We start from the raw sequence: 17,991 nt of genomic DNA, 5'->3' as shown, positions 1-17,991 counted from the left end.
TTCCAACATTCAACTGGTAAACCCCAGATACAAGTCGAATCTATCTTCAGAATGCCTTCTCAAACAAACTGGTCCCAGGCAACACTCGACTCCAGCATTAAAGCAATAGAAGCAAAGATAAGAAAAACAATTCACAATTGAGAAATAAAAGATAGGGACACTGTTCCGTCCCGTTCCAGCCATCCAATGACCTTTCCAAACGCCATCATGGTATTATAGCTTCTCCCGCTGCCCGTGAATTCTAAGTCATGATCATATAAACGCCAATAAGGGAAGATTTGCAAACGCGGGCATCTATCCGGTTCTGGACTTCTTTGCGCGGTCGCTGCTGTACTCTGGTCTTGTCTTCCCACTTTCGATCGGGTGCAGATGTATGCCCATGTCGGGCGGGAAGTCAGGATGCAACATGCTGAATCGGTGTGGGTTCTGTGGGATCCCGTCTATCTCGGCCGGAACCGGTTCTACGAGTAGCTGGAGCAAGCCCTTATCCACATAGCCTGCTGGCTTTGTGTGGAGACGGTCCATCCTGGCCCAGTCATCATCCACTTCTTCGTTCATCAACGGGGGCAGTGGAGGTGCGCCGTTATTACTGGGTCGCGCATGGTAATTGGCGAGTATATTGTAAGGAAGATTGGGACGGACGGCCGGTTTATCCGATAGCTCGGCGAGGGCATTCAGGGCATGGTTGCCATGTCCGCGGGTAGAGCGGGTAGCATGGAAGTTCTGGCTAGCGGTCCGCGCCATGTCGGTTGCAGGAGTGCCATTGTCTTCCGTGCCATCCGCCCCAGACGCGTCTTCCGCATCGGTGTTGTTACCGTTCGTTGCAGCGCCAGAGGGCTGATCGGCACGCTTAGAGGTAGAAAAGAAGTGAACCGTCGCAACGTGCGCTTGATTAGCATGGGCGCTCAGCTCCTTCTCCGTGAAAAGTGACTGTATAGAATAGGACGGGGCATGCTGCTGCTGCACCACCTGGGCCTTCGCACGTTCAGCCGGGTTAGTGTAGCCGCCCTCCCGTACTGGAGATCCAACGTCCTCCTCAGGAGCCTTCCGCTTTCTCTTATTGAAGTCCGCCAGAATACCATTGCCCAGCTCGTCCACCAGATCGACACGGTGGCGGGTGTGTCGGGTTTTGCGGTTCCCGTGGATTCCGCCAGGACTAGCGGGATTGGTGATGCTGAACTGATTGGGATGCAGAAGCAAAGCATTAGTATCTGCAATATCCAGCTGCTCCTTCTCGCGCATCAGGCGAGTCCTCTTGCCCGTTATTGTCTGTACAAGGCGCTCTCGAAGGGTAGCAGACAGATGCTTGTATTCTTCTTCGGCAAAATGGACGCGAAAAGCGTATTCCTTTTGAAACCGTTCTAGGTTACTATTATGGCGGTGCTGATACAGAATCCATTAGCATATGCAACCCTTAGAAATAATGGAGAGGCTCCCCGTGTCTAACAACACCACAGTGCAAAAACCGCGAAAAGGCCAAAAACAAGGAAACACTTACCACCAGCATAGCCAAATCTGCATCCTTTTCGGTTTTAGCCTGATTAACTTCCTGCACAAAGCGCGAATACCACATGCCAGCCAGACTCGACATCTCCTTTGCAAATTTTCCCCCACCGACAGTAGTCTCTATTAAATGCGCGATCTCTTCCGACGAGTCCGGCAGAGGACCAGGCGAGTATGGATCGGCATTGTTGATGAGGGTCATATCACATTGCAAGGCATGGAGCTGCTGGCGAAACTGGGTATCTCGGTTTTGGCTGAAGGAGGCCGTAAGGTCTTGTAGGCGCTCTTGCAGCGCGCTGCGCCGCTTGTCTCGCTTAGAAAGAGGTACACTGGTCGGTGGGCTTGCCGATCGACCCCTGGAGTGTAAGTTATTGACCAAACTTGGACCAGGGCCACCAGGCACAGGCGATGCCGGTGCAGGGGAGTAAGCCATGGCTAGTTCAGGCCTATACTAGCTGGCCGCAGATGAGGAGGTCGTGGGAGGGAAGTAGAAAGGTGTGCGAAATGATTACTCAGTGTGGTAATCGGTGCAATTTGGCATTGGAAAATCAATGGAATAGAAAGCAAACAGACAAGAGACTTTAAGGAAGAGCACACATAAGTAATTAGATGACAGAGAAAAGAGGAGAGACAGTGGTGAGGAGACGAACAAACCGGTGCTGAGCAGAAAGCGGGAATCCAGCCGCTGACCCGATGCAGTATAGTGCCGGCAACATTTTACACCGCTCGGAGATGATAGTAAGATTCTGTAAGTTAAATACTTATAGACAATACAAACAGGTTCTCTCCATTACAAGTTCGATCTTATGTCTAGAAGCTCTTACATGTACAGTTATACGTTGCCAAGGCATTTACTTTGCTTTGTGTGGGTGAAGCACGATACACCAAAATGAAAGGTACACACAAAACGGCACTACGGAGTACAAGCCTGGCAGTGCCTGTCAATGGTCACGGGGTGTATGACGTTGTATCTATCATACACTAAAGACGAATCAGATGTTGTGGAATGCCACTGGTGATAAGCATCAGGTTAAGTAAGAGTGATAACTGACTACTACATAGTACTTGAGGAAAAGAGGCTTCGCATGTCATAGAGTCCATATAGTATGTATTCATTTGGGCTTGGTCATTTATATCCATAATCTAAAACATGTTGGTCGTCTCGCTTCCCAAAGCATAAAACAAACACCGTAAAACAAACATGCTGGGTATTTGTACTCCGTATCCGATATGAAAATGCAGTTTAACGTCCCTGGACTTTCCCCAAAGAAAGTCATATCCAGATCCGACACCAAAGACGCCACCATGTTCACTAGGTCCTCCCGTTTTATTCGCCATGATGTATCCAAAGAAAAATGATAAAAAATAGGTTAGAAAATTTGACGAGCGGGAGGTTTGAAAAGAGCAAGAAAAATGGATCCGTAAAGTAGGCTCCTGCAGTCGGGCCAACGATATCCACCTTAGTGGGACCGACGAATCACGAAAACTCCAAGTTCGATTCCATCGCGAGGCTCAGTCTCCTCACCATAGGGTCGCTTTCTAATACCATCGAGAATCTCACCCAGGAGCATAGCGGACGTCACCTCTTTGTCCTCTAGAAGATAATTTGTGGACATGTTCGAGGCGGCTTTTGCTGCGGGTAAGCGACGGCCATTTTGCCAGTAAAGACTGAGCACTTCTTTCATCCGAGTCCTTTCTTGGTGGATGAACCACTCAGTCCATACATGGCGATCAAGGTGGGCACTGCCCTTCCGTGCATCGGCAATGGTAAACTGCGATGACGACGAACTCAGATCAGAGCAGAGCTGCGCCAGTTTGCTGCGCATCGTGTCGAAGTCTTCCATGTGGCTGACAGTGGAGAGTTTGCCCAAATAGCGGCCTACGTCGGCGGATAGTTCGTTCACTACCACCAGCTGCCGAAGCAAGGGATCAAGGATAGGCCCCAGATATTGGGATTTAAAGGTCGAACCACCTCTTTTTGTTGGGTATATGAACAGCAAGGACCCTCCGTCACGCGAGAGCTCAGACATCCGATCGACCAAGAATGATGGACGGCCCGGATTAAAAAGGTCTTTGTACTCTTGAGGCGATGACGGTGGAAGGTACCGTTCTAGGACCGAGAGGTGTACGCTAAACGGAGGCACAACCGGCATAGGAAAGCGCAACGCTTTCCCCTGGATTATACCCCGAAAATCATGGTAGGCGGACACCACGGCCGCACTAGAAAACACACTAGAGTTGAAATAATCATCTGCAGCGAATAAGGACCGCGGGGTATTCGGCGGGGAGTACGGAAGGTTTGAGAGACTGAATTGTTCGGGAACTGCATGTGTGATGTTGATATAAGATGGCGATTGTCCAGACTGAATGCGACGTTGTACGGCTTGAATGAGGGAGCAGAACACGTCATCGTTCGTATGAACGGCTGCGTTCTTATCTGCTGTACATGGGTAAGGGAGCATTTGAGAAACAATTTTGACAGCTTCACCGCTATTACTCGGGAACGGTAGGGAAGACACTGCCGAAGAAGATATGTGAGTCAATTGATCACCCATGGTTTTAAGATCATGACCTACCAGTCGTTTCAATGCCACTCTCAAGCCAAGAATTAAGATCACAATCCATGTCACCAGATGAGCCTGGGCTTCCGGAGCTCGAAGGAGAAACGTTCGAAAGTTGATCGGACGGGCTACTCAGTCCGTCTGAAGTGGCACCTCTGGCAGCGCTGTCCACATTAGGACCTTCGTCCATGGGCATTGGCCCAGGTTCCCTGCTCAAAGGCGATTCGAAAAGTAGCATGCCGGACCGAGGATTCCACGCTACGTACTCGTCGTCTTCCGGAGGTGTTGGGGGGAGAGCAGTAGGGTAGTCGCCTTTGGTCTCGAAGTCCCACACCGTAGATGTGGACTGGGATGCGCGAGTCGCCAGCGAGCTCGACGCCGCAGAAGTAGTATGAAGACGGAGACGAGAATCAGCTGAATGGGTGCGCGATTCGATTCGACTGGATGACTTCGTCTTCGAAAGGCCGAGATGCTCGAAGGACGGGAGATGTAAAGATGCGTTGCTTCTCGATAGAAAGCGAGACACGGGTGATGGTTTCGTTAGGAGTGATCCTTGAGATGCTCGCCGTTTAAGCCGGCTGGAGCCTGTGTCCGAGGAAAATGGAACTTGCGGTTGTTGAGGAGATACTGGGCTTAGTTGAGATGAATTCTGTCTCTCTGGAGATGTCACGGCTCCCTGTTGCGGTGAGCCGGGTTCCCCAGGCATATATGAGGAATTGATGGAAGAGCTGGAGTCTGAGTATGGCGAACGCATGACAAAATTATCTCGCACCACAGAGGCAGGCCGACACGGTCCATGGCACTGTGGCTGATGCATCCAGTCTGCGTTGGATGATTGGCGAGGCCGAGTAGAGATGATCGCAGAATAGACTGTGGACGGATTCCCCGACAACGAAGACGGCTACGCTAGCATGGATGGTCTTCCGGGATTGGTGGAATACAAGCAAAAGCCGTTGTGTCGGTGATGTATTCCGTAAAGAGTGTCAAGTCTCGCGCGGGTTGACTCTTAAGAGGGTTGGGCGAGAGATTGGTGGAGAGGGGGATAATGGGTTGAAAGAAGACCGGGGGCGGCAGAGAGAAGAAAGGCGGACGAGGCCCAGGTAAAAAGAAGGAAGCGAGGATGTGGAGGGAGATGAATGGTGATGACACGGTGGGGAAAGGAGAGAGATTGCAGGAGAGAAAGAGAAACAGGAAAAGGGAAGGAAACGAGTAGAAGGAAGCAAAGAGAAACCGTAGAGAAAGGAGGAAGAGAAAGAAAGAGGAAAGAAAGAGAGAAGAAGAGTCGTCAAGTCAGGCCAGCGGCTCGCAAGGAGAATAATGACGCTTGGGAAATGACCCAGAGGCCCAGACACAAGAGACTGACAGCCCAAGAAGAACTTGTGTCCTCGGCCTGGGGCTTTCCACCGGCGTTCTAGACCGGGCGGGCTTGGCCTGATTGGGGAATCCATGACACGAGGTCCGGTCGGAGGCATCGAATGCTTGTGCAGAAGATGCATTAACATGTAATTATGTTTACCAGTAATTTTGGCCCTGTGCGAATTCCCCTATCGAATATATTTAAGCATAACGTTCCCTGCTCCTCTCCTGTCCATGAATTTTTGTGTTTTTCTTTCTGATATTACCTTTTTCTGATATTGACCATGCTTACCCTTCCTAGCCTATTGTAGAACGGTGTTAATTATGGAGCACCACCACTGCAAGTCGCCTAACCCCTAGTAGGCCGCCGACCTGTCTAGGCCCTCATAGTGGCTGATCGGGGCTTAGCGCCCACAAGAAAGCTGACGATACCGTAACGGGAGATACACGGACCTTGCAAAATTTCCATCAGATTTTTTTGCCTCCCAAAGCCTGAGACCCACTCTCTGGCCTCACATTGGGGACGGACCCTTGGGAATGGAGAATGTTCGAGTACTGGTCAAGTGGTGGTTCAGGAAATTGGATGGGAGTATCCATAGTCTAGGATTCATGACTCTTGCTTGATGAATGACTTGATGATCTGAGTTTGGTGGCAGAAGGAGTATGACTTGGTGATCGTCCGGATCTGGAGCGCTCCTCTCTTTGTCTGGACCCTTTTGACGCTCCGAATGGATACCTAAATTGTCTTGTATGCATCGGGTACAGAGTAAGTAAGTAACCTCTTCTTCCCACCGCTCTGGATCTTCCCGTAATACGGACCAGCTTCACTTCTAGATTCGTTCTCGATCACTACTACCATATCCAGCAAGACAGAGACTGGTTGGAGGTCAATTGTACTACCCAAACCCAGAGTACCAGTGGTCTCGTTCAATCTGATCAATCCAAGCGGAAAATAGTCCCAGATCCAATTGCCCTTGCTCAGTATGCTGGAATGGAAAAACTCAGTCAATAGTGTATGGAATAGTTCAGTTTGACTAGACTTTCGGCACAACCGACTATCAGGATCCTGTGCAGAAAAAAAGCATAAATACACGTCTACCAGACATTCCTGGAAGTCAGATGGCTTAAATCAGATTATAACAGGTCAGTCTTATTCCTGTCTTGTCAACACTCATTGGCTGGCCCAAGTTACATATTGAACTGCCACAGCATCCTTCCACCTCAAGTCTAGAATCTCCCATATCTAAAATCCAGCAAATAAAAAACAGTAAACCGGTAAAAGTGTGAACGATTGTAAACCAAGCTGGCCGATACGCCTCAGGAAAGCGGAAAAGGGAAATAAGAAAAAAGGCAACACTAGTCAATATTAAAATTAACTACTTATCGTCTTTGAGTTTTTTTTCCTTTTCTTTTCTTTTTCCTCACTGTCTTGTCCGTCCCAGAACAATTGAGAATTATTGACGTCGACATTCTTCCCCGCCCTGGCTCTCACGGACTCTGATTGGGCCCATCCCCCAATGGCTTGCATCGCCCGATCAAGTCTCCACTGCCGCTTGCAGGTGGATTGACGCCTAGACTCATGCCGTGCTGCCGAAGAGATCCGCCTTGATCTGGCCTTTTTGCTGCTCACTTGTCCCCATCGTTGACCGCCTATGGTTATTGGGCTGCCTTGTCATCGACCATGGTTACTCTGCTTACATACGTACAGTACATGCACAAGAGAAGCGAGAGCGAGTGCCAAGAAGGAAATAAGTACAGTACAGTACACAGCATCCCATGGTAGTTCCAGCCCTAGTCAGGGCTCATGTATGTTTATGTGCAAATGGATCTATCTAGTACCTTCCCTGTTTAGGAAATGAATTGAGCGTTGCAGATCCAGAGGAGACGAGAGGTTGGTCACACTCTTTCTTTGTTTCTTCTCTTGAGCCTCGAATTCCCAAGACTACGGTCCTCTGTTGGGTGCTGTGTTCTTTGTTGATTGTTGTACAGTCGAGAAAAAGTAGTAAGGTACAGGTCGTTTCTGTATATCCTGACCGTTGGCTTCTTTGGGCAACATGCATGCAGTTTTAACTTCTGGGGGCTTGTCAGCCCAGTTATATTCCGTATTCCTTATGGAAAGTACCGGGAAGACCTGATATCAATTATCGCGATTTTCTTTTCCTTCAAATGGCCTTTTTCCTAAATCTCTCATTGAGGTACATAAAAAATCAGTACCCGAATATGTACCTAACAAACCCAGAACATTTAAACCACGAAAACCGAATACAAAGAGACGAAAAGCAAAAACGCCCCGGAAAACAGAAGAAGTTATCCCTGTAGCAGAAAAACAAAAACAAAATCCCGCCATTGACTTCATAAGTATCAGTACGTACTATGTTAGTACCTAGTACAGACTCGCAAGGAAAATCAACCCCAAAGGAGAAAAAGAAAAGAAAATAACATGAATTACGACTACCATTCAACAAACACAATACCATCCAACCATCTCTCATCTGCTGTCCCCATAAACAAGGGCAAAAAAACCATGCCATTCTTCCCCATCCATGGAACCTCAAATAAGAGCCCTCCCTATATATCCAAACAACCGCCACAAACGAAGAAAGACTCCTATCCTCAAACAAACTCCAACCAAGGAAACCTCGCGTGTCAGATTGAAGTTACAAAAAAGTATAGATGCTCACCAACGAGCCGTATCCCTGTCACTGGGATTTTCCCAATTAATGGTGTCCACATCCACCCATCCCCACTCATTATTAGCGATAGATTAGTTATTAATTATCTACTGGATTGGGGGACGAGACTCGGTACTCAACATCTGGGTCCGGAAATTGGAATAAACAAACAAATACGTCCTTTTTCTCAACGGGTCGTAATCAAATAATAACAGGTTTAGATGTTATTTTTTTTTTTTTTTTTTTTTTTGTCGTTTTTGTTTCTTTTATATTTTTTGTCCACAATTTTCTTGTTCTCGGGTGTCCCGTGTCTCCACAATGACTTGTCTCAGGTAGAGAGAGCGTTGCGTGGAGGTGATCTTGTTTGGCTGGGAGGGTGGTTGACGTTTGGTATTAGGGTTTTCTGGTTTTTGGTAGCGGTGGTGGTTGCTTAGAACAAGAGATTGATGGCATTTCTTGACTTGAGGTTAAATCATCTTGGTGGAGGGATTCTGGGGATTAGAGGGGAGTTAGTGTTTTGTCACTGCGAGGGGTCGTCCAATTAGATGTAATAAGCGGCTTGTTTACTGTCTACTAGCATGGGTAATAGGACGTATCAAATACACTGAGAGTCAACTTGGCAAAGTATTGGATTGTTTATTTGGAACTGTATACAAGATTCCTCCCATAATCATATCAATCCTCCAAGATCGCATCGACTTCCACTTCAACTAACATCCTCTCATCCACGAATCCGTTCACTACAACCATCGTTGCAGCTGCGCCCACCCCTGGCTGGCTTGCACGCCCCAGTACCTCAGTGTACCCTTCTCCAACAGCTACACAATCTTTGTGTCGACTGACAAACATCCTCACACGCACCACATTCTCCGCTCCTTTACCGCCCAGGGCTTGGACTGCCCGAATGCATTCTTGCAGAGCCACACGTGTCTGCTGACGGGCGTCCCCAGGGAAGAGAATCTGAGGGGCATCGCTTGGGGACGCGGGGTCGACGGCTGTAGTGCCAGAAACGAAGATTTGTCGTCCATGCCGGACAGCTCGGTAATAGCCAATCTTTTCCTCGAACGGTGATGACGTCGCGTAGACTTGTTTCAGTGAGCCGGGCGCGGGGTTGGTGTGAGGGTCAAGATCAGCGTGAGAGGCCATGGTTGTAATATTGCTTGGGAAACAGGCCGGATATGCAAATATTTCCAATGGACGCAATTATGCGACAGCTCTCTCCTTCCCAATGTTATTTATGGGATACGAGGTCTACCATGGGAGTGAGTCATGCCAAGTATCCGGGCGAGCGCTTTCTTTCGGCACTCATCCGTGTCTCCAATACTATCGGACTAACCCGAACTGGCTTGACCTGCAGGACTTAAGACATTGCCAACGTTATCGGATCGCCAGGGGAACTAGTTTGGTTCGTCTAGAGGTCCAGACAATCTAGACCGCGCAACGACATGAGCTCAAGAAGTCACCGACCTTCTGCGGGAATCGCCGTGTCTGCGAGCGTGGAGTCTTTGCGGCCGATCTTGCCAATACGATGACATGCAACGGGTTGCCGCAACCTTAGACAAGAGCTTCTGCTCTTCCCCAGCCATTCGTGATGTAGCGGCAGATGGCTTCATAATTGGGTGGTTTGATTGCCGCAATGACTCACGACGGAAGTGAGCACTGGAATCGTATGCCTGGGATTGGTGGCTTTGCCGATCCAACGCAGATCGGAGTTCCAGGCACTGCAGCACCAGCTGCTTGACACCGTCGGTCAAAGCACACGCGCGGTACTCAATATCGGGCCAGAGGTCATGGCCCCAGAAAGGATCCTCGCGAACAGCTGTTTCTAATGCCTCAAGCCAGAATTCGAAACTGGGCAACCGATTTTTCCCGTGGAGCAAGTCCAGACCTTGCAGGTGGTCGGACAGAAGGCAAGCCACGGCTACAAAACGAATAGTCGGTTCGGAATGTAAGACGTGCAGGACGATGCAAGCGGGGCATCGTTCGGTCAGGTACCAATCATGCTCCTCGGTGAGGATACACTGAAGCCAGGCATACGCACTGCGTGCTTCCCCTCGAAATGCCCGTTCCGATTCCGCTGCTTTGCGGCTGGGCAGCGCCCTAGCGGCGACACGGGAGGCTTGGTGGTGGAGCAGAAACAAAGGAAGTAAGAGGGTGTGGATGATATCGCGATGCAGACGGAAGGACTCCTTGTCTTGATCGGAGCAAGAATGGCGGTGGTGAGAGCAGAAACTGCGGCCATGAAAGGTCAGCGACGATCGTACAGATCGGGTGGGTATCATTCCAAACATACCTCGGGGCATCCATGCCCATCTCTTGGCGCCTCAGGTGCTCTCGAACGGCTATAAATGTTTCATTGCGATCAAGCTTCTCTCCATCCTTCCTGGAGATTCGAAATGGTGAGGCAACACCGCTGGTCGACATTCTGAAACAACGAATGTATCGCTAGGATACCTCCGGGAGAATGACCGGTTGTGGAAAAAGCAAAACTCGAGACAATTGCGTGGACGATGAAAACGCACAATGTCGCGTAATCGATCCAATATTGGACAGGGAATAAGTTTTTTGGATGACGTCGACTACGGAAGGCGACCGATTCGGACAAACATAGAAAGTGTGGAGGAGAGCCGTAGAACCACGGATCGCATGGTCCAGCACAATCGCTTTATCTTTGGGGGTGAAGGTTGAGGGTAAGGGAATAAAAGGGGAAAGGAGAAGAATTGAAGGTATTTAGAGGAGAGTAAGTAGTACTAAATACTTAATAGTTCCATGCGATCCATTTTAGGTCGAACAGGGAAATTCGCACGCATGCGGGAAGGGGGTTCCAAATCAGGTGAAGACCCGTCATCCACGCAAGCACTCGTCGATCTTATTTTTAGTGTCACCGTTAACGCATCTCAAACTCCTCCTTTTCATTAAATCTGTTCATGGGCGCTCATCTCCGATGGTCCCCTAACTGTTTGAGATTCTTTTGATAGGTCTCATACAGAGTACACAGCATGGTCCTTTCCTTCATTATTGTCTCCTTCACCCCCTTTTTTTCTCTCTCTCTCTTTCTCTGGCAGTCAAACTTCCTCCGAACAGATTTTGTTTAATTGAAATGGCCCATTTGGGTACAGTTGATCCTAATTTAATTGCCTTGTGGGGCCCTCAAGGGTCTCGATCGAATTCCGACCCCCCTCGTCAATCCCCTCGTGCAGCCCATTATTGCATTAGTGGCAATGTTCCAAGTTTTTACGAGAAACAACATCCACTTCTCTATGAGACAGGTCACTAAGAACAGCACTAATTGCTTCCTAAGTATAGTGAAACCAGCAACAAGATGGCCCATTATATCATCGGTTGAAGCAATCGTCGACTGAGCTGCCTTAGGCAGGAATGCATCGGGCTAACACGGACATTGGGGTTCCTATCTCCCGGTTCTAATTGGTGCATCAAAGTCGCTCGCTATCTCCATCAGGGACTTTTTCCGGCAGCGAATACTACTCAACTCCGGGATAGTCAGGTCCCCCCATGGACACTATAACTTCATTTGGGGAGGATCGTCTATACACCCCGACGATCCTGTACTCTGCCAAATTTTCACCCCATTTACTCGGGTTCGTGCGAGTATTAGTCTACATTCCCCACGCGTTGCGACATTCTTCTCCTCACAATGTCCCCTCGCCACATAGCACCTCCCCCTCTACGTATGTACATTGTACATTCCTTACCCCCGCAGCAACATCTCAGATGAAGGTTGGCAGAGATCTCACTCTCTGATCTATCGCACACTGTGACACTCTGGCATTCTCAAGACAACGGCTTCCTTACAGAGTAGGCTAAGCAATGCCATCGACGTCATTTCACATCTCACCCCGGCATGCATGTGTCTCCAGGGCGGACGCCAGGCACTCTGTATGGCTGGGAGTAGGGGAAACATACTAGATGCTATCATGAAGAATGGCATGGTTTTATGATCTTTCGGCTTTTAAGAAGACATGCTTTCTTCTCCGGATGGGAGAATAAGGCCTGAATCGTGCCAGAGACATTGGACGATATCATTTCTATCATCTATAGTTGGACACAGTCGCCCCTTCCTATTCCATAGATATCATATCACATTTATCATTTGGCTTCCGGCATACTGGAAACCCGGGTGCACACATCTGTACATCTCGGAGGTGTCTTGAATAGAATACCATCCTGTAACCCCTTCACGGTGCTTACATCCAATAAGCCATGCGGCCGTTATCCACTGTGTCTGCACTTGCTTGGCTGGGAGGTTTTCAAGCCCTACCGGTCAACGCGATACAAACCATCTCCACCGTTGGCTCCAAGTTCTTCCACGAAGATGGTACTCAGTACTTTTTGAAGGGTGAGCCTCCCGGGCGAATTGAATCCACAATTTACACTAATTTGGTGCAATCCGCGTAGGCATCGCTTATCAACTCATTCCCGATGACCCCTTGGTTGACACCGCACAGTGCAAGCGCGATTTTGCTCTCATGGCCGAGCTGGGCACTAATGCAATTCGCGTTTACCACGTCGATCCCAAGGCTAATCATGATGGTTGCATGGAGGCACTTGCGGCTGCAGGAATCTACCTCTTCGTGGATCTAGACACATTCGATACGTCGATCAACCAGGTCAAGACTCACATAGACTTTAGCTGGGTAGACCTCGTGCTGACTTACACTTCTAGGACAAACCACAGTGGACACATTCCCAGTTCGAACGATATAAGGCGGTGTTGGACGAGTTCCAAAAATATAACAACACCGCCGGTGTATTTGTTGGCAACGAGGTAATCAACACTAAGGAAGGCTCGGCCGCCGCCCCGTATGTCCTAGCCGCAGCGCATGATATCAAATCGTACCGCAACGAAAAAGGCTATCGGAACATCCCGGTGGGTTATTCGGCAGCTGATATTGCAGAGCTGCGTCCCATGCTGCAAAACTATCTAGCTTGTCGTCCCGACTCCGCTGACCGACTGGATTTCTTCTCGCTTAATGCCTATGAGTGGTGTGGTCCCTCTTCGTACGAGACATCCGGCTACAAGAGACTTCAAAGCCAAGCAAGCGACTACCCTATCCCGATCTTCTTTTCAGAAACAGGCTGCAATGCGGCACGGCCACGGACCTTTGAAGACCAAGCTGCCATTTTCGGCCCTGAGATGGCAAACACTTGGTCCGGCTCCATGATCTATGAATGGATTCAGGAGGCCAACGACTACGGTCTGATCAAATATGGTCCCCCCTCAGGCGCCTCACCCGACAAAATGCTCGTACAGGATGGTTTTCCTCGCCAGGGGGAACCTATTCCGGTGGATCCCGACTTCCACAACCTGAAAGCGCAATGGGCCAGGTTAAGGCCTACCGGAGTAGCCTTGTCGGACTACATAAAGTCTACTTCCAGTATCAAGCCTGCATCTTGCCCCACTTCGACACCGGGTGGATGGGCCGTGGATTCTCACCAGCCCCTTCCCACTCTTCAACGAGCTACCTCGGACGTGGCGGCTGCCGGTCCAAATCCTGGCTCCGGCTCTGGACCTGATTCGGGATCACGGCCAGAGCAGCTTTCAGCACGTGTGACTTCGGTTGCACCCTCAGATTATCACTCCTCTCGTGCCGTCAATGGCGCCTCCGCGGGAACGAGGGGCTTTGATCGCCTTGCAGGTGGATCCCTCTTCCTCTGCATGTTGATCGGTGCCTTGGCTCTGTGGCTCTAATGACCCTATTGAATGACTAACGCTAGCGTTGCCTTTTTGTCTTTTTTACTGAGTTCTTGATTTACCTGGCCCAGAAACAGACCAGTTGTTTCGTGAAGCACTGCTGTCCAAAAACAACTTTACACTTTGTAGTTCTTAAAATAACATCGTAGGTGCAGGCTCGCCTAGCAGATTGAAATCCACGCGTTTCACCATTTGCAATGACTTTTGTTCTAGAAGTAATTCCAATCATAGCTATGAAGTTTTCTTTCCACAAGGTACAGTACCAAGCGTCAATAAATCGTAGTTGTAGTTCAAAGCATTAGTAATACCATCTCCACTGCCTTTAGTCCAGATGCATATATGCATGCATCATGTACAAAAACAAAATAGCAATCCTGACTATTTATTTGTCACATTGAGTTTTGCCCCAATGGGGATAAAAGAAAAGAAAGAAAGAATATACGGTGTAGGGGCAGGCATTTTCTCGGCAGACGCGATTAAGCCGTCTCTTGTCTCTCCTTTTCCATTCTCTCTACGGAGTACATTCCACTTCATCCGGAAAAACAAAAATTAAAATAAAAGAAAAATATAAAGTATAAATTATATTCTGTCTTTGTCGGTGCACGTGCTTTGATTCTTGGTTTGTGATAGAATAGACACGTTGCTTTTTTGGGTGTCTGGGTCACTGGGTATACGTTTTGGGGTTGTTGTACTAGATATACATGTAATTTTGGATTCTGGTGGTGGTTATTTATTAGACTGGCTGTACTGTCCATACATGCATACATACATACATACATATATATGTGTGTGTGTACATGTATATGGAACGAGACGCTAGACAATAATTGTGCAAAGTTTTAAAATTGGCTTATTGTTTAAAATATCATAATGTATATCCCCATTAGATCTAGCCGGAGTGTACCCCATATTCATATTCATCGTTGCGCGGAACAGAACATATACAATCAAAGAGAGCATGACGCATAAAACCAAGAGTGGTCAAAAAGAAAGTAATAGAAGAAAACATGATGAGGAATAGTTCACCAAAGCCGCCCGGAAATGCGTATGTAGCTAGAAATACAGTGAAGGAATTCTGTTTGAACAAAGCATGGGTTAAGGGGTATTAAATGAGCGTAGAGAACGAAAGTAATTAGTACAAGTTGAAGGAAAGGGTTTAGGAATGTAAGTCGTGAAGTACATAAAGAAAAGGGGTTAAGAAAGGCCCCAAAAAAAAACAAAGAGAGGAAAGGGTTGAAAAGTACCAAATGGTGAAATGGCTAAAAGCGACTGATGCTGGGATCAAATGGCTGTCACTCAAACTGCCATTCGGTAACTCCAAGATGGGTCGTACCAGGGGGCAGTATCCGAACCAGCGTACCCGCTACTGTCCTGGTCTGTATCACTATTCTCAACATAGGTTGCTATAGAGCTAGAGAGGTTGAAGCCGGCCACGGATGGTGATGAGGAGGGAGTAAACCCTATAGACCCCTCTTCATAGATAGGAGAGTTCGTCGCCACTGTTAAAGGTGAGTGTGGTGATGCTGATCTGGAAATCGAAGGAAGAGTAAGTCTTGGTGTTGTTGCATGTGGCGCCTCATGCAGCCGATTCTTCGACCTTCTGGTATGATGCTGCAGGTGTGAGGAGCAGTGCATATTAGCTACCCCGCTCACTTGGTGTATTGCCTCAGAAAAGTGATGTTCAACTTGATATGCGGAGGGCCGATCGGCGGGCTCTTTATTCAACATATCCCGTACGACGGCTAGCATTGGTCGAACAGCCTGGAACACAGGGTCTTTTTGCTTTTTCGAGTCGTGATCCAAAAGAGTAATCCAAGAGGTGACTTGGGTAAGGTTCCGATCCAGATGGAAGGAGCAATCAGCAACGCCTCCTCCACGGCCGGCGGTTCGATTCTTCGCCCCGCGGTGATGGGCAAACGCAGAGATCTTGCGCTTACAGAGGTGGGTGAATATATTCAGGGTCACTGCCCCGAGAGAGAAAATATCTGAAGCTTCCGGATCGGTTTGATGAGATTCCCATGTGTGGACTACAGCCGCACTGGAATTTGTACCTGGCAAACCGACCGGATTCGTCATTATAGAGGCTCGGTTTGAAGAAGACCCTGATGAGTTAGAAGAAGTGATCGAGGGCGTGTATAATATAGGCCGTTTTACGGAGGATATGACGCGCTTGCGAGCACTCCCAATGCTAGATCCCGAAGAGGACGACGACGCGGCAAAGGAAAATCGAGATCCAGGAAAACCAACACGAATGGCAGTGCTCTGAGAAACCATGGATTCAGATCTTGGGCTAAGAGACTCGTGCTCCGTCCGATGAGATCCCTTCAGTATTGATAGGTTTAGCTTCATTGAATGCGCTGACTGCTTCCGAGCCGTACGCCCACCCGACGGAAGATCAATCTTTTGTGGACCAGCCTGCTGGACGCTAGCCGAGCGTACCCAACGTTCTGGAGCACCGTATTGATATGACTCCACATCATCCACCTTGACTGGAGGTAACAGCGTATCGAGAGCTTCGAACTGGCCCAGAAAGATTCTATAATCTGCGTCAACGAGTATGTTTGAAGGGCGAATGGCGCCATGAACCTGGCCATGTGCATGGAGCCATGAAAGACCATTGGCAAGACAATGTGGCCAGTTAAGCAAGATTTCTCGTCGTTGGGCTTTGGGGAGACGCTTGAAATGTTGGGGGATATCGGTGAGGAAAGACATCAAAGTGCGTTCGTATACGCCTGTGAAAAGGATACACACGGTTTTGTCGACAAAATAAGACCCGTATATTGAATATACATGGTCATGGGCCAGCCGTCTCATCGATTTAATCTCTTCAAGTACCTCATCTTCGTCGAAGAAATGCGGCGCCCCTCCAACTGTAACCTGCGTCCGCAAGTAAACTCGACAGACCGCACCAGCTAAGACGACCTTTTCGACACCCTCTCTCACAAGGGCTGTTCCAGTTCGCAGAAGCTCCACAGGGACACCTTCATTCTCTGTGTATTTTACGTGCTCGCCTTCGCCGATTCCGCGAACAATAAACCGCCATTGGGCAAGGAAGAACTTTGATTCCAAGGAAGTGTCCTCGATTTCCAGTGAAAGGTGAAGGCGATTGACGCTATGAGCCGCGATAGGCAGATCCGAGTCATCAAATGACTCATCTACCAAAGCAAAAATGCGATCTGGAATTCCGATGTCCACTAAAATGAGAAAAAGTCTCCCGGCCTTGGAGAGAATCCAGTCGAGATACGTCTCGCTCGTCAGACCCTCTCCCCAGGGCAAAGGCTCCACGAGGCGGTGCAGTATGTCGGACGGCAGTTGACCAAAGACATATTCTGAGGATAGTGTAGCTTTGATTCTATCCTCGGGCCACCAAAGAGACGTTGTGACCGACATTGTTTACACTCATGGCGCATCGGCCGGGACGGACGACTACCGAGGACCGGGGGTGGACACTAATATAAGTGGTGCAAGGTAGGTTTTTTCTTCGGCCGCAGTCTAGTAAAGAAAATAGTTCTCTCTGTGTACGCCACTAAGTGACTGTCATATAAGAGATTATGCAATAAATTCGAAAGGGAAATAAGAACAGAGTTGGACAGATATTGGTTCCTCGTCAGAAGGACGAGATCATCACCATTAGTGGACACAAGGCTTATCACCGCAAGGGGTATCCGCAGAATTATTGAAAAAAAGCCGGTCGATAGTAGTCACTAGGGCATTAGAGTATGACAGAAGAGGGGAACCTTCAACGGACAGGCTCCACGATGGGGTACCCAATGGCACATCAGGATGATCAGGGGATGGTCTATGCTTCCATATTCAATGGTTCTTGGAGCAAAAGAGATATGAAGACACGGTCATATTAGAGACACCAGTGTAGTCTTGAGGCAACAGCAGTAGCTTGATGGGCGACCGGCGACCGGCGAAGATCTCTATGATCATTGTTCACGAAAGTTCATGAAGGATGGGGAGGTCCGGAACTAAGTGGAGATATCGAGTCTTGGGGCAGTGGAGATACCCCATTTCGAAGAGGGACAAGTAAGCAGATGATAGAAGGACGATGATACTTAGTAGTAGATAGATAGGACGTCGGCATTGAAAGACTACTGAAGATAAGCTAATGAACGTTGATGGATCACGGGGTACACCCTAAGCCCCAATTGGTTTGCTCCCAGTCCTTATCGCATGATCA

At 48.7% G+C, this 17,991-nt stretch overlaps 7 protein-coding genes across 7 annotated transcripts; 1 reads left to right on the top strand and 6 right to left on the bottom strand.

Moving 5' to 3' along the window:
• Positions 1-294: 294 nt before the first annotated feature.
• AO090012000818 (Sds3 domain-containing protein) lies at positions 295-1,936 on the bottom strand (the record flags this gene model as incomplete). The annotated part of the gene is made up of 2 exons (XM_001727720.3): positions 295-1,383; positions 1,499-1,936. The coding sequence occupies 2 exons, from the start codon at positions 1,934-1,936 to the stop codon at positions 295-297; spliced, it is 1,527 nt and encodes a 508-aa protein (XP_001727772.1).
• Positions 1,937-2,963: 1,027 nt separating this feature from the next.
• AO090012000817 (uncharacterized protein) lies at positions 2,964-4,881 on the bottom strand (the record flags this gene model as incomplete). The annotated part of the gene is made up of 2 exons (XM_001727719.1): positions 2,964-4,021; positions 4,080-4,881. 2 exons carry the CDS (start codon positions 4,879-4,881, stop codon positions 2,964-2,966), a joined length of 1,860 nt encoding a protein of 619 aa, XP_001727771.1.
• Positions 4,882-5,047: 166 nt separating this feature from the next.
• On the bottom strand, positions 5,048-5,536 carry AO090012000816 (uncharacterized protein; the record flags this gene model as incomplete). Its single annotated transcript, XM_023236645.1, has 1 exon — positions 5,048-5,536. One exon carries the CDS (start codon positions 5,534-5,536, stop codon positions 5,048-5,050), a length of 489 nt encoding a protein of 162 aa, XP_023091551.1.
• A 3,192-nt stretch (positions 5,537-8,728) lies between these two features.
• Positions 8,729-9,238, bottom strand: AO090012000815 (YjgH family protein; the record flags this gene model as incomplete). The annotated part of the gene is made up of 2 exons (XM_023236643.1): positions 8,729-8,738; positions 8,808-9,238. 2 exons carry the CDS (start codon positions 9,236-9,238, stop codon positions 8,729-8,731), a joined length of 441 nt encoding a protein of 146 aa, XP_023091550.1.
• A 305-nt stretch (positions 9,239-9,543) lies between these two features.
• Positions 9,544-10,516, bottom strand: AO090012000814 (uncharacterized protein; the record flags this gene model as incomplete). The annotated part of the gene is made up of 2 exons (XM_001727716.3): positions 9,544-10,324; positions 10,386-10,516. 2 exons carry the CDS (start codon positions 10,514-10,516, stop codon positions 9,544-9,546), a joined length of 912 nt encoding a protein of 303 aa, XP_001727768.1.
• Positions 10,517-12,313: 1,797 nt separating this feature from the next.
• Positions 12,314-13,802, top strand: gel6 (putative 1,3-beta-glucanosyltransferase; the record flags this gene model as incomplete). The annotated part of the gene is made up of 3 exons (XM_001727715.1): positions 12,314-12,449; positions 12,509-12,720; positions 12,777-13,802. The coding sequence occupies 3 exons, from the start codon at positions 12,314-12,316 to the stop codon at positions 13,800-13,802; spliced, it is 1,374 nt and encodes a 457-aa protein (XP_001727767.1).
• Positions 13,803-15,101: 1,299 nt separating this feature from the next.
• AO090012000812 (protein kinase domain-containing protein) lies at positions 15,102-17,195 on the bottom strand (the record flags this gene model as incomplete). The annotated part of the gene is made up of 1 exon (XM_023236642.1): positions 15,102-17,195. One exon carries the CDS (start codon positions 17,193-17,195, stop codon positions 15,102-15,104), a length of 2,094 nt encoding a protein of 697 aa, XP_023091549.1.
• Positions 17,196-17,991: the final 796 nt, after the last annotated feature.

Source organism: Aspergillus oryzae, chromosome 4 (assembly GCF_000184455.2).
Source record: "Aspergillus oryzae RIB40 DNA, chromosome 4".
Lineage (NCBI taxonomy): Eukaryota > Fungi > Ascomycota > Eurotiomycetes > Eurotiales > Aspergillaceae > Aspergillus > Aspergillus oryzae.
This window is presented reverse-complemented; position numbering and strand designations above follow the sequence as displayed.